This window comes from Notothenia coriiceps, unplaced genomic scaffold, assembly GCF_000735185.1.
Source record: "Notothenia coriiceps isolate Sejong01 unplaced genomic scaffold, NC01 NC01_scaffold00019757, whole genome shotgun sequence".
Taxonomy (NCBI): domain Eukaryota; kingdom Metazoa; phylum Chordata; class Actinopteri; order Perciformes; family Nototheniidae; genus Notothenia; species Notothenia coriiceps.
Window position 1 is genome coordinate 15,647 of NW_011352458.1, and position 15,762 is coordinate 31,408.

The following is a 15,762-nucleotide window of genomic DNA, read 5'->3' on the forward strand; positions in this document are numbered from 1 at the left end:
GTAAATACAATTAAAACCTTCCTGGGGCAGTGGTTTAAGAACACAGTGAGCCAAAGTGTGATTTTTTGTAAATTGTGTTCAATTATTCTTAAAATAAAAAGACAACTTATCTCAGTAAGAGAATTATACATTATAATTTTAATTTTATTTGTAAAATTTCCATATTTTATAAGTCAATATTATTCTCTAAATATAAACCATTTATAATAACAACTGAACAAAATATGAGAAAGAAAACAAAACAATATGTGTGAAACCAGATTTTGTCACACAATGGGGATTTTTAAGTTGGAGTGTATTCTGCAGTATATTAAAACCCTGCAACTTCCTTAACATCACGTCAATACCTGATTGTGACCCTACTAGTATGGCGGAGGCGCCATGTTGATAACAGCCCTATTCAAATAAAGCCTTTGACTAAGTATCATAAAAATCGCAATAGCATGAAAATTCAAATAAGGTAAAGATATCTGACAACAGTTCGTATCTTTATTTTTCTAGAGGCAGATAATATCACGTCCTATAGCGTAATTAAAATGACTTGCAAGATGTGGTTTGGGTTAAATATACACGTAAATTTCGGACTATAAGGCGCAACCTGAATATAACCTGCTGGCGCTATATTCAGTGCGCCTATAGTCCGAAATAACGTAGTAACGGTAGTATATTTAACCCACCAAACCACATCTTAGCAAGTTCATTTTAATTACTGCTCATAGGACGTTGATATGTATCTGCCTCTAGAAAAATAAATGATACGAATGTTAGTCAGATTCTTTTACCTTATTTGGAATTTCAGCTTGCTATGGCAGATTTTTTTATGATACTTAGTCAAAGGCTTTATTTGAATAGCTGTTATCAAACATGGCGCCTCCACAGTACTAAGGTAGGGTCACAAATGCAGGTATTGACAGTGATGTTAAGAAGGTTTGCAGTTTAATATACTGCAGAATAAATCCAAAAACTCATAAAATCCTAATTGTGTGACAAAATCTGGTCTCACATATTGTTTTGTTTTTTCTATTTTCTCATATTTGTCAGTTGATTATTTATAAATGGGTTTATATTATAGAGATAATATTGACCATTAATAAAAATATGTGGAAAAATTTACAAATAAAATAAATTATAATTGTAACAATTCTTCTTACTGAGATAAAGTTGTCTTTTTATTTAAGAATAATTGGAAACACAATTTACAAAAAATCCCACTTTGCCTCACTGTGTCTTAAAAACACTGCCACCAGGAAGTGTTTTAAATTGTATTTATTGTAATCTTTACCATGCCATGTAATGTGTTGTCACTCTCCCCTAAAGGTGAGTTTTGGAATTTCCATGCAATTTGAAGCACTGCGGCATATACAAACACAACTGTCAAAGCAGAAATACATATCATTTTAAATGTGTAACAGGGAAGTTTACAAAAACGTAAATAGCACCAAATGGACATACAGTATGAAAAAAAGACCAAACAAGTGTCCACACACAGGATGTCAAGTGGGCTTGTCAGTAGAAACCCATAGCAGCGTATTAGTCCCATTTCATCCACTTTGTTTGACCATTACTCTAATACCAACAGTTTGACATTAGAACAATGCAGTCACTTTATATAAGTTAAAAAAGATAGAATGTAAAACAAAACAATCATGATTAGAGAAAAAATCAAATGCCCTATAGAATAAAATCTCAAGGGAACATATTGCCCAGCTATACAACCATAAGTGTGTCTTTGTATTGTGTGACTTCCTCTCCTCACTTCATTTAACTAAACACCCAGAACCTCGGGAGGGGAAGGGGGAACTTTTGGGAAAGGATTTCCCCCGGTTCAGTTCATTTTCATCTGTGCAGATGGGATTTAAAAGAAAGAGGAGAGAAACAGAGGAAGTCACTCGATCGCACACAAGTCTCTTTTTGAAAATATTCTGTAGCTCAGATGCTACTGGTCTCCTTTTTGGTTGGCTGCCTACTTTTGGCAGTCTTTGACCTCCCCTTTCAATTCCGCTAGCTGTTCTGAATGGGCGGCCAGGGTGCCATTCACTTCGGACAGATAGGAGTCTGAGTGTCTCTCGAGCTCTGCCCTGATCCTCTCCAGGTGCTCTGCCAGCTCACTCAGGCTGCTGCACTGCCCCTCCACCTGGCTCACCCTGCTGTCAACGTCCTTTACCTCCTTCTGCACTTCTATGGCTGTGCTCCGGCAGCCCTGCAGCTCCCCAGACAGCCGTCTCTTTAGGGAAACCAACTCTCCCTTCAGCTGGGCCAACCTCCTCTCCCCGGACCCCAGGAGTGAGGCTTGGTGGCCCACCAGCCTGGTGATTCCTTGCACCTGATTGACTATCTGGTGCTCTCTCTGCTCCCAGGAGGCGTTCGCGCTGCCCACTTCACTTGCAATGAATCTGATAGAGTCCTTCAGGCCCTTCAGAGTGCGGTTCACAGAGTTGATGTTGACCTTCAGCAGGGTGATCTCTCCATGGACGTTGCCCTCTGATTCCGCCTGTGCGATGTGGAAGAACATGTTCTGCAGGGTTCTGTTAAGGCGGTCTAGCTGGTTGGAATGTGTATCAAGGCGGTCAGTCATCTTCTTCTCCATCCCTTCACACGCCTCCTCTACTTCAGTGACACTGACACCCCCTGCTGGCTGGTTGGAGGGCGCGCAAGAGGAGGTGCAGAGAAGCTCCAGATCTATTAATTGTTTCTGAATGCCATCCAGGTCTCCTTCCACTCTCCTCCTCACAGACTCGATCTCCGTCTCCAGTGCTGGGACCACCTGACCCTCCAGGAGGGCCGGAGCAGTGGCATTACTCAGCTCCTCCACGGCTACAAACACTCTCTCCTCCAGGGTCTTCAGCTTGTCCTCCAATATGCTCTTGAAGCCGTCCAGACCACCGGGCAGCCCACCATCAAATCCACCCTCTGTAGAATTAAGGCGTACCTCTATGTCCAGCAGACGGGTCTCGATCAGTGTCTCCACGTGAATGCTCTGGTCAGCGAGAGCAGTCTGGAGCTGTCTCTGAGATTCTGTCAAACCTTTCACAGACTCCTCCAGCAGCAGCACACGCTGGGACAAACTGTTTACCTGCAAAAACAATCATTTATGAGTTCATTAACAAACCAATACAATTTAAATTAGACCTGAGAGATAAAATGTCACTTCTCTGTAGAGACGATTGAGAAATGATAAGAAATCAATCAAGCATTCTGGCCAAAAAATGTATCTATACCAAAAACTAAGTATATATATAAACTAGGTATATATTTATGGACTATTTACTTGACGAATTGGTGATCACATCAATGTCATACCTGTCCACAGCAGCTCTCAGTGAGAGTGAGGCCCTGGATCTGAGCCTGCAAAGTGCCCAACTCCTCCCTGATCCCGGTCTCTCGTCCATCTAGAGACTGCTGCATCTGCTCCTGGCCGTCCATGTGCTCCCTATGGCACTGGTTCTTCACCGCCCCAATCCTCTCGTCACAGTGGGTCTCCAGGCTGGTCAGACGGCGCTCAAATCCATCAAGGATCTCAGCTCGTACGCCAGCCAGCTTGGCATCCAGGATCTGTTCCACATTAAAAGAGGAGCCAGAGATAGGCCTCCCTCCAGCTCCGCCTAACAGCCTCTTCAGCTGGCCATCATGACCCAGGACCATCCCCTAAGGAGAAACAGGTGAGAAGGGAAGAAAAGTTGGATTTAATAAAGGAGGGCGAAGGTGAACTGAGACCTGAACCATCTGTAGAGATCTGTGTCCATCATCTTTGGACATACAAATGGTACCAGTACCTGAATCTCCTCTAAAATGTGAGTTTTGGCTCGCAGCTCATCCTTCACTTCCGTAACCCTCCCTGCCAAGTCTCCAAATCCATTGAAGCTTTCTCCTTCAAGTCCATCAGGAGTCCCATCTGGGAACACCCCGAATCCCACTGTAGAGTCAGGCAGCCGGGGAGCGTTTGGTAGCAGGGACAGCAACACTTTGTTTGTATCTTCCCGGAGAGATGTGCGCAGGCGCTCCTCGAGGCCGACCACCACCCCGTTGAGAGTGTCCAGACCCTGTGTGAGGCGCCGCAGATCCTGCTCCATACGGTCCAAACGTTCACCAGTCACTCCTGAAATCCCAAATCTGTTTCCTGTATTTCCAGGGATAAAACAAAAAGGACAATGGAGGATTTTCTTTTTAAATAAAGAAAAAAACGATGTACCTCAGGCTTTACAATATATTGTTATGTTCTCACCATAGTTTGGTCTTCCATTACCAGTAGGAAGGTGTCCTGAGGGTATTGGTCTGAGGTCAGGCACAGCGGGGAAGGGTCTACCAGGCTCCAGCTGGCCTCCTCCAGGCCTGTGGTCCACAGGGGGTCTAGGGCCGTGGGGGAAGCCTTTCGTTCCTGGCCGGTGGGGCAAACCCCCACCCATGACGTCAGGCAACGACGTGGGTCCATCATAGCAGTTTTCTCCTGAGTAGCCGGGACAACATCTCCACTCCAGCTCGCTCACTGTTTTATAACCCACCTTGTACGTTGGCTTGTAGAATGTCCTGTACCTGAAGGGGACAGAACAAAAACGTGTGAACAACGAGGAATGATACCAGAAGTGAAGCATTTGTTTTTCCTAATTAGGATCACAGAGCCAGGTCAGAGGGTGTGAGGTGCACATCAGAGATAAAGGGATGAAGGTTGTTCTTTATGGGATCAAATACAGATTAGAGGGAGATTAGGAGATTACGTCTAAATCATTTAAATGATGCGGCATCAGAGGATTGAAGCAACTTTCTCTCTCGCTCACACACACACACACCAACATCCACACTTTTTTGAAAGGGAAAAGCCCCCCTTTCATTTCCTGTGTATTTGATATTTTAAGTCACATCTAGAAAGCTTAATGAGTATGTCTACGTGGATGGACCCACACACATGCAGAAACACACTCGTAAATCTGCAGTAGATAAAGTTAAAGTCTAGTTAAAGTATTATTCCAGACCTCGTTTTGTAGGACCGTACATACATTTTACTATTATATAAGTATTTAGCCCCTATTGGCATGATAAAATAACTCTTAATAACACAGATGTTCAAGCAGCTGAAGATCTGCAGTCATACTGACATCACATGATACGAACACCAGAGGGCAGCATTGATATAGATTATATTCACCAATGAGTCCACATGCTGCAGTTTCTCTTGAAGTAATTACAGCACATGTTTTACTTCACAACAAAGCTCCTTAGGACTTAAGCTTAAAATATATTATATAAGGCTAATGTTATCGGGTACAACATTAGCCGTTTCCTGTATTGCATTTTGTGATACATATTTTTGGAAAACCTACATGACAACAGAACACTTCTGACCCCAGATGCACTTGGTGGTGTACTCGGCCTTCACGTAGGTGGACACTCCATCCTGCATGATGCATGTGATGTTCTTCTGGACCACGAAGGCACAGTGGTTTCTGTGGACACAGTAGAGTGACATCATAATTAGTTTCAGCACTGACATATCAACTGGCAATACCCCTCTCTCTCATATAAAAGATGAAAAGGGACTTTTTCGGCTCCATACCTGTCAAATGATGTGTATTAATGCTAGTAGTCTTTGCTGAAAAAGTTAGAGACTGTTTTATTGCTTATCATTTACACTTTTGACATAAGAATATGTCATTTCTTCTTTCAAAAATGTCTCACTTTAAGCAAAGAAGTATTTGTTTAAATAACTTTGTCCTATTTAGTAATATGTCCCTACAAAGCACTGCTGCTACTCCCCCTCCAGCTGGGTGATGAGATTATTCCTTACTGACAAATATGTCATTCAGATATGAGGCCTCTCTTTTCATCACCACCCTAGTGTTTCATAAACACAACTTGTCTATCTTATGTAACATTTTAATAATATCGATTTCAAATTGCCTTTTTTAGGGGTTAATTATAACCAGAACTTACAAGCTGGAGTAGTTTTCAAAGAAGAGCTTCATAAATGTAAGTGATCTTCCACTGTTTTATTTAAAAAGTCTTATATTTATGGATCCCTTTGGCATTAATCAGCGTGATGAAAGAAGATTTTTTGCTGAGCTTTGCCTGAATGCTTCTTATGTCTCCTTTTAGTTAAAAATGGTGATTTAGCAATTCAAAACACATTTATTATTGACATATTTAGTTATTTGAGCCAACATCATGGAATATCATCCAGACTGTTTTCATCCCCAGGAGTTCTCAGATATGTCCATTATCCAACACATAATAACTTCACAATAACTGAGTAGTTATTGCATCATGCTGGATCTGGACCTTCTCTCTTCTTCTCCTTCTTCATTGCCAGTGCAGCTATAGCAACTGCTAAATGTTCCCCTGGCCGCTGCGCAACACAGGAAACGATGATCTGCACTCTTTAGACTCGCATGTGAAGCATTTCTTACATTCAGAGGGGAACGTTTAGCAACACATGCAGTACTTTACGTTTGCTCCACAGCTGTTTTGGGACAAATAGAGGTTTTTGGAGGAGCAGGAAGGGGGACGGGGGCTGAGGAGCTTCTGCATGCCAAGTTAACAGGTTCAGAGGGCTTACAGGCGGCCTGTCAGAAACTGTGAGAAACCGCGGCACTGCTGCTGCTTTATACAAATCATTGACTGTGTTGACAGCATTTGTGTGTGTCTGTGTGTGTGTCACACTCTCTGCGTGTTGACATATGTTAATAGCGGTGGAAGGAAAAGGGCAGGAGTCAAAATGACAGAGCTCCTTTGATACCAGCCTGACAACCTGCTGCCAGGTCATGGGTTGTTAAGGAAGTGGCAGTTATGACCTAAACTGATGTGGTATGACGGGAGCTCTTAAACAACTTTAAACCCACACAGACAATTTACTGGCTGCTGCAGTTTAGCTAAAGACACAAGGTTAGAACGTTCTTTTATGTATCAGGTGGTGCTTAGGTAAATGAAATGAAGGTCGTAAGTCCAACACTGTATCATCATTGCAGGCACAATTTCCCTCTCACTAAAACTCATAACAAACTCACGTGGTATTTCCCCGCCCAGTCGTGTATTGCCGCTGTTACAATGCTGCAAACAATTTGCTTTCATTCTTTTATGTTGCACAACCCCAACTGCAGGCCTCTTTTCTTTACGACCCCTGGAGGTGGGTCAACACTGATCACTCCCTCTGCTCTCATTTGCTGCTACACAGAGCCTTTGTGCCAAAATAAATGTCATAAATTCATTTCTAACATATGAAAAATACATGTAGACAATCACATTTAGGTGGTGACAGTAAAAGGGATTCCTGGATTAAGAACATTTGATGACACTTCATTCAGAGAAGTTTAAACACAAGTAGCTTAAAAAGCTCTGAGTTTGATATTGTAAAATTGTAATATTATCTAAAATAAATGGCTTCCTCCTCATAAATGACAGATTTATTGAATCCGACACAAATCTTTATGACTTTGTTTTTGTGAATGTGAGAATTAGAAAAACTTTTACAAGCATACAAGGACTTATGACCGTTGATGGAGAGCAGTACACACATTTGTCTGTGTATTCAATACAGTAAGTATGGGACCCCTTCTCCGTTATAGGCCGAGCAAATCAGTGGAGTGAAAAATGATCACCATATTTGGTTGTCAGGTGCACATCAGGGTGGGGGGTGGACAATGGCTTTCAAACTACTTACAATGCCCGAAAAGTTCAGGAATCCAGATGTTCATGGGTTGAAAAAAGACTTTCTCCTAGTGTCTGTTTCTGCCTTTCTCTCCCCAGTCTGCTCTTTGCCGGTTTTAACAGATCTGTCAATGTCATTTAGGTTCAAGAGTGATATTTTATCCTCAGTGTCTTGCAGACAGAGGGGTTCTGGCATTTGTGAGAATCAAAGTCAAGCGCTGAGATAAATCCTGTCCCTCTGCACCGCAGTGTCGACCAGTGCAACTGAAGGTCACTACTTGTGCTGTGTAAAAACTAATCTTTATTGGATGAAAGTTGAGGTTCCAATTGAGAGATCGTGATAGTGTATGTCAGCTGCACCGACACTGATATCTTCTAACACATGTGCGCATATAATACACACCGCATGGCCCTTTTATCTCATATCCACAGGGAACACACAGCTTTTCAGGATAAGGATTACATGAGCTTTATCGAGAGAAATACGAACCATAATGAGCAAGTGGTCATATGTGAGAAGAGACAGGCCGTCTGAAATGTTGCCAGGTAGGTGAGACATTTGTTTTGCCTGCTAATGCATGTCTGGATGATCTCCAGTCTGCAGATGACAGCACTAATCGGGACACTTTGAGGATAAAGGGATGAGAAGTTCTCATCTATTATGATCCGAAGATTATGGAAAGGAACGAGAAAAAGGAGCCTCCTCTGGTCTATTTTCACACCTCATCTCTCAGCCAGTGGCACAGAGATACTGGTTCAAAGCGTATAAATACTTTCCAATGTTTAGCACTCAATAGTGACAGATGGGAGCGGTGGACCGCACAAGATAACCCAGTAAGTGCTAGACCGTAAAAGCTGCGGAGTTTGAAACAACATGATTTACGACTAAAATAACATTGGGCAACATACCATACCATACCCATGCAAAAGATAATTAGCATCAACAGTTTTAATAAAAACACAACATACATCTGCAGGTTTTACATTTTTTAAGGCATCATGGTTAGAGCTCAATCTGATTTATGGGTCAGGGACAAATTAGTGTTCAAACATGATTTAAAGATGTCAACTGAGGGCAGGTGAACTTTTCCTTGGCTTTAGGGCAGAAAGGCATTATGAGCCTTAAAATATAACGTTGCCCCAAGGACAGACAAAAGCATCTGGACGGAGGACCAGAGCTAGAAAAATAATAGTGTAAAGTGAGAGGTAAAGAAAGACACCAACATATGTTTGTAAATCCTTACAGTTTATACAATGCCAGATTCCACAGTGATGCTTTGAGCTAAATGCTAATGCCAGCATGCTAGAATCCTCACAATGACATTGTTAAAAAAGCTGATGGTATAATGTCATGTTTTACATGTTCACCGTCTCAGTGTGTAAACAGGCTAACAAATGGCGCTTAACACCAGCTAACAGTTTGTAGTAGCAGTTGATTAGAATGCTTATCTTGACTGAATTTACCCACCTCATGTAATGCATCTAATGTGGTTACATTCCACTCGTCTTGTATGCAGTTTAAGACTGAATTATGCCTTGAAGAATGTTGAGCCAGGTCTGAGTCAAGCGTTACTTATTGCCTATTTGACTATTTCACTGTACATATTCAAAAAATGCTCATTGGTTTCTTTTGTATGATCTAAAACTACAGTAAATGGTATTTGAGAGATTTCTGATAATATGAACACATTTCTAACCATTTTTTCTTATACATAATCTTTTTTTCTTGTATGTGTGTTAAGGGAAACAAGTAGAATTCCACAGAAAACATCAAGAAAAACACCCAAACTCGAAGGAAAACAAGTCTCCAGTTGATCCACACCCTCACTGAACCACCCAACCCCAATTGACTCTACATACCTTCAAATTCATCCGTGTATTAAACTCTCTTTTTCTCCTCTCACCTTTATCTGACATACGTCTCTTTCTCTCCAATAAATATCAAAAGCCATCCTTACTGTTTCTCTTGCCCCACTCCTAATACACTTCCCCATTTTAACACCACAATATTGTCTTTTTTCTGTCAATAGAGCGTGTCATTTTTTGACTGCAAGTCTGGTCCCACTGTAAATATTTCCAGTATAGCATTACAGTTCCTAAATCGTTTCAGATCCTCCCATGGGAAAAGCAGAATTCCCATCTCAGTTTCTCATGGGGAGCCTTTTGGTAAATATTATTGCTGCTAGACCTCCACCCGCTGCTGGGCCCAAAACAACTCACCTTTCTATCCCCCTTTTTTTCTCAAAACCTCCCTCTACATTTTTTCTGAAAAATCTGCAAAGTGCAGGTTATCTCTGTTTACTTTTATAAGCATACCAGTCCTGCTCCTTTCTCTGTTTCTAATATGTCTGCCTTTTTCTTTTTTACTTTCTTAAGATTTTTCAAGAAGCCCCCCTGTGTTGCCTCATGATCCTGAAATCCCCGGCTTTCTAAAGTTGCCGCTTTTCCCTCGTTGCTTTGACGCTTTGGTACTAAAGTGCTCACCTTCCTTACAACTGACCGTTCTTTCACATGCAGGGTTCCTGACTGTTTGAACCCAGGCCACCGCTTATCACTCGGACAGATTTATGACTGGAGAAGGCCAGATAGAAAACCATGCAAACTTTAATAGCACCTTTAACAACCGTGTCTATAGGCTAACCGCTCTTCTCCAGGGCCCATCTCTTTCCATATACGCTTTTAATGAAACCTATTTCTAGCCAACTGGCAGGACTTGAAGGCCCCATGGTGCAGGGTTGATTGACGTTGCTCTTGTGGCTACTGATTAAGGTTAAAGGAAAGACGTGATACTCCCAGCTGTAGAACCAATGGGATCACTCTGACATGCAAAGAAAGAGTCAGCTCCAATGCCAGCTCTAGTTATTATAGCCCTAAGGCAGACCATTACTTTCACATGTGCTTACTTTTGGCAATCTGCCTCTAATTCTCACTACAGCTATGAAACCATCCAAATATGTTTACAACTTGTAGCTGTTAGTTTCTATTCATTATAGATCATTTTGCGCTTGCTTTAATGGACAGTCCTATACTTTTTAAAGTTGTTTTGTTCTGTTTCTCTCTTGGAGTACTTTAAGAGGCTCAAACACCGGTAGTGAAAAAACACAACTTATCCTCAGGCATTTCCCAAAGCACATAATCTTCTTTGTGTAAGAATAGCGCACAGTGTTCTTGAAATAATAGGGTTTTTAAAAAGGAATTGTAAGGTTCATTGCACTGAATGTGTCTGGGAATTAATCAAAAGCAATGTGTTACACAGAGCTGCTGTACAAAGCAAAAGGACATATTTTCGGACTGATAGGACCATTTATTATTCAAAGAGAGCTAAAAAACCTCATTTAAAATGTTTAAACTTTGTTCATTTAACACCGTTTTGCTAGACCTTGCCGGGTTAAACGTTAGGACTTGACAAAGTGGCCAAGGGGCCGTGCTTCTACTTCAATCTGCAGATGTCTGAGCTCCTTAAGCTAGTTCTAAGGGTGAGCCCAGCCACCACAAGGAAGAAAACTCATTCTGTTGGTTAAAACTCAAAGCTCATGGCCACAGATGGGGGTTGGATTGTAGATCGACAGCTTTGCCACACGGCTCAGCTCTTCCTTCACCACAATGGTCTGGTACAGTGCCTGAATTTAAGCTGCCAAATCCAACTTTTGAACTTTTCACACATGTGAAGGAATTGTGAGAAATTGCTCCTGTTTGCTTTCTTGCAGAGAATGTGACAAGAAGATCAATACGACTCCTGTTTGGTAGCTGAAGATTAAGCTTAAACCAGAAGGTTTCCGAATCAACCAGGACTACAATCTTAAGGATTGCCACTTAATTATAAAGATTATAAGAAGGAGGAGACATCTAGCCTGACTCTCTCCAAAGGCAAACAAGGTTGCCAACGCTTTTAAAGCTCAAACATGATTGCTTTTTTCTCATTCTTTACTAAAGATTAATTAACTAAATGTCAAGCTATTCTTTTCTATAGTTTAAATAGGAATGTGTCTACATTTTGATGGGCAATGTGGAGATAGGCAACAGATTTTGGTCCATCTATGACATCATATGATCATAATTATATTAAAACATGTTAACGTTGATATTGAATCATCACAGTTATAAGGAAAATGTAATATTGTGAATGCATTAGCCTAGTAGATGGTGAACTGGAATTTCACTTTCAATTTCAACATCTGAGCAGAGGTCAGTGAAAGCCAGTCAGATGCATGTTGGTGATGAGCTCTGTAGTTCACTGCCCAGCCTCTGTGACCCTTAGCAGGAGATTGGCTCCAGTCTTGTCCTCCACTGGACACTCAACACAAACTTACAACAGCAACCCACAACCTCTAACCTCTGCCAACTCACTGACCTTTACCCCCTTGATCTCTGTCCAATTCATCATCAAAAAGCCCTGGGATATCTCTCTAATCTGATCAGTGAAGGCATGTGGCATCTGCTGGGATCCTAATTGATTTATACTAATGTCCCAGTGATGACTGTTTGGCTCTTGGATTATGTTTCACCTGTTGTTTTGATATGTTCTGTTATAGTGGTAGTTACATGATAACATGGTGAGACACATTATATGTGATGCTATACACAATTTTAGTTAGCTTGTTTCCTTTATTATTATTAAAACTATGCAAGGAATTTGATACATAAAATAACAAATAGAAGTAGATCTGTTCTTTGGACTTGCCAAACCTAACCAGTTAATAATAATAAAACCAGAGATATATTTATTTGCTCTTGGAAAATAATGGTATATAATGTAAAAAACATGAGCATCATGAAACTTTACAACCTTGCCAAAGCCTGGGAAGAATATTAAAATCTGGAAAATCTGAGCTAAGCCTGGACAGTTTTAGCCATAGCCCGTGTAGGCTTATTGCAATAAAGCTGTGACAGGTACAGTATTGTAACTTTCTAAAATGTCAGTCGGTGACTACAGGGCCGTATATCTTTATCAATAAAGCAACAGTTGCACTGAGTAAAAGGAAAGAGTGTGAAATCAAATAACTCGCTCTGTTGCCATAACATAGATAATTCAACACAAAGTAAAAAAGGCTCCAACAGCTGAGAATTGTTTTAGTACCTCACTAAAAGACAGAAGTGTTTTGTCCTTGTGACTGCAGTCGGTAAGACACAAGAGTTCGTATTTACAAGCTGTAAAAGCATACCAGTGTAATCCTTCACAAAAATACACACAAACAAACTTTCCACGTTACATACATGGACACACACTTAACACACACAGACACACACACACCCTTGTCAGAGCACACATGTGTTATTTTTAAGTGTCTATTTCCAGTGGCCAGTCCAGGACAAAAACAGCTTTGCTCGTATATCTGTGGTGGTGGTCTGACACTGACCCGTCCCCGGGGCCCATTGTGTCCAAGGTGGGTCAGCAACTCCTGTATAAACACTATAGTTGGAGCCAGACACATGTGGGGAAATATGACCAGCTACCAACAAATACTGACCATTTGCAAAGACTGGTCAGCTACTTTAAAATAGAACAATCTAAAACAACAATTAATCTATTGGTCTATCAATCATTCTTGGGCTTCAGGCTTGGACATTTATTTGGCATTAATTGGCATGCTTGAATATAAATAGACTTCTCTGGTGTCATTGTAAAAAAATAACTGGATGCTACTGCCATAAGCCACCAGCATGCAGTTCTTCAACAAGACATGAACAGCAAAGTTTTACATATTAAATATAAGGAATAATAAGATGTATTGCATACAGTAGAGGCAATAAGAGAAGAAGTGAATTTTGGCAATTGTAACCATATGATGACACGATAACTAGAAATGAAAGTAAGGAGATAGATAAGAGTTATTTTGTTAGGCTAAAGACCAAAAATGGGTGTTGCATTCGGGATGAGGGATGCTGTTTTTGGTGAGGTGTGTGCACATAACAGACGGAGCAGGGCTGGGCGATCAGCAGTGTTCAGTGGCAGTTTGAGTGAAGCAGCAGGTAGCTGGGGAGCTGTCCAAAGACATAACAGCTCTCGGGGGAAGCCAAGCAAAAGAGACGGGAAAGGGAGGACCGAGTGAAAGAGCCCCACAGTCCAAAAATCTGCCATCCAGGCAAAATATATCCACAAGACTCCGTTTCATCTCACAGCTTCATGGCTTTAAAGTGCATCATGCGTTGCTTAGGATTGGTTTTCCCCACTGCTCATGTAGTTTGACTGTTCTGACGATATGATTCCAATGTTTTGACATGCATCACAGATCACTGAATAAAAACTGAAAATATCCTTTTACCTCTACTTGCTGATTTTGGAAGAGTTTGACAGAAGAAAGAAGAAAATTAAAGAAAGAAATGAATAGATAAAAATCAAGCTTTCAACAGTAATCTCAATGCGCTCTGTTGAGACTGTGTCAAGTATTGATTGGAGATAAGAGGTACCACTCCCCTCTGTCAGCGGGTGTCCAGCTGCACTGTAAGACTTGTCTCTTTATGAACCCCTTTTTCCAACCACACTGATACATACAGAAGGGCTGAATTAGTGATCAATCAATCAATCAACTCATCACCCCCTTCACTAAATCATAAAGGCAATAAAGACAGCTCTGTTTTCATAATGCAGCATGTATTTGTTTCTCTATATTGTTAATCACAGATGGTTTTAGGTGTGAACCACAGAAAAGGGCGGGTGGTGAGTAAGGGAGAAACAGAGAGTCAATTCAGGGATCTGTTACCAAGACGATGCCCTAACTAAAACCATATTTCTGCATACTCGCTGGTGATATGTGTTTCTCAGGGGGAATACAGTATGAGGTGGGTCCTGCTTGAAGCACTCTAGCTACTTGGAATGCCTGTTTGAATTCAATACCCTGCGGTGTGGGAAGGGAAATAAAACCTGCACTAGCGCCTCTGACATGTCCAAAAAGGAGCACTTACTTGTGACGGGTCATGGGCTTGTTTGGGGAATGGTGAGGGTTGAGTCCAGCCTTGTACAGGTTGAATCTGTTCCCATAGAAAGGACTGACATGGCCTCCATAGAAAGTTCCTTTACTGTCCGCCACAGATAGCCACACTCCTAAGAGAAAGAGCTTTGCAACCAGATGACACAACTTGGTCCTCATTGTTTTCTCCATGTTTCTTCTTTAAGACTTTTAAAAAGCACAACTTGTCCCACAGTCTTGAACTGGCTGTTGAGGAAAAAGTTGTAAAAAGTGATAGTTGTAGCTTCCTCAGAGTGTTGGGTAGAAGTTCCCCGGCTCACGTGCAGTGTTGTCTTTCTCAGCGGGCCCTGAAGGAGACATGGAGCCCAAACAGCTGTAGCATCAGCAGCATCTCACGCCGCACGCCTTCACTTCACACACTAACCACAGTCTGAGCACATCGGACAGAGCAGAGGGAAAACTAGTGAGGCTGAAGAGGGAGGGGGGCAAGGAAAACAACACAAAGGTGTGCTGGAGGAGGGGTAAAGAGAAAGAGGAGAGCAGGACAGAGGAAAGGAGGAGGGAAGAGAGTGTCAGCTCCATATACATACACATGCAACTGGTGGGACCTGCTGACTAGGCTGGAGCCTCCGAGTCCTCTGCACTCTGCAGGAGAGAGGCTGTGTGCAAGCAGCAGCGCTCTCTGCCTCTGAAGGGGCAGGCAGACAGCCTCTATTTGCATATCCCACCCCAACCTCGCTGCTCTGCACAAGAGGGGTACTGACAGCTAATATGAGTTGGTGGCTCTCCCTTTTATTGTTTCTTCAGAGGTGGGAAGTAGTGGAGTACAAATACTTTGTTACTTAAAGGTCACTTATTATGCAAAATGCATGTTTTTCTTTTATACACAAACATGTGTCCCCTCTGTGTAAAGAGATTCCGAAAGTTTCTCATGGGGCTTTCCCGAACCTGTGTCGAGAGCTGGAGTTAAATGAAATCTCAGATTTGCCTTCTTAATAGTTTGTTTAGGTCCCTCACTTCCGTTTCACTTCTCATGCACTGATTCACTAGCTGAACAGCCAATCAGAGTGATTTGTTTGACATGTCGAAATGTCGACATGCCAAAGGACTACCGATTTGACATGTCGAATCGGCGGCGGAAGGTGTCGGCACGGCCGAAAAGACACGACAGTGCAGTACACACCAATCTGAGTAATAATAACCGATAATCGGCTCGGTG

The 15,762-nt window shown here is 41.8% G+C and overlaps 1 protein-coding gene across 2 annotated transcripts; it reads right to left on the reverse strand.

Annotated features, from left to right (window-relative positions):
* Positions 1 to 1,251: 1,251 nt before the first annotated feature.
* Positions 1,252 to 15,293, reverse strand: emilin3b (elastin microfibril interfacer 3b). Of its 2 annotated transcripts, XM_010778965.1 has the most exons (7): positions 15,134 to 15,293; positions 14,539 to 14,890; positions 5,316 to 5,438; positions 4,223 to 4,530; positions 3,774 to 4,117; positions 3,301 to 3,645; positions 1,252 to 3,073 (listed from the first exon to the last, which is right to left on the reverse strand). In XM_010778965.1, the coding sequence occupies exons 2-7, from the start codon at positions 14,733 to 14,735 to the stop codon at positions 1,964 to 1,966; spliced, it is 2,427 nt and encodes an 808-aa protein (XP_010777267.1). In that variant the 5' UTR covers positions 14,736 to 14,890; positions 15,134 to 15,293; the 3' UTR covers positions 1,252 to 1,963. The 2 variants fall into 2 exon arrangements, with proteins under 2 accessions (XP_010777267.1, XP_010777266.1); XM_010778964.1 differs by having other exon boundaries at positions 14,539 to 15,293.
* Between the last annotated feature and the right edge of the window lie 469 nt (positions 15,294 to 15,762).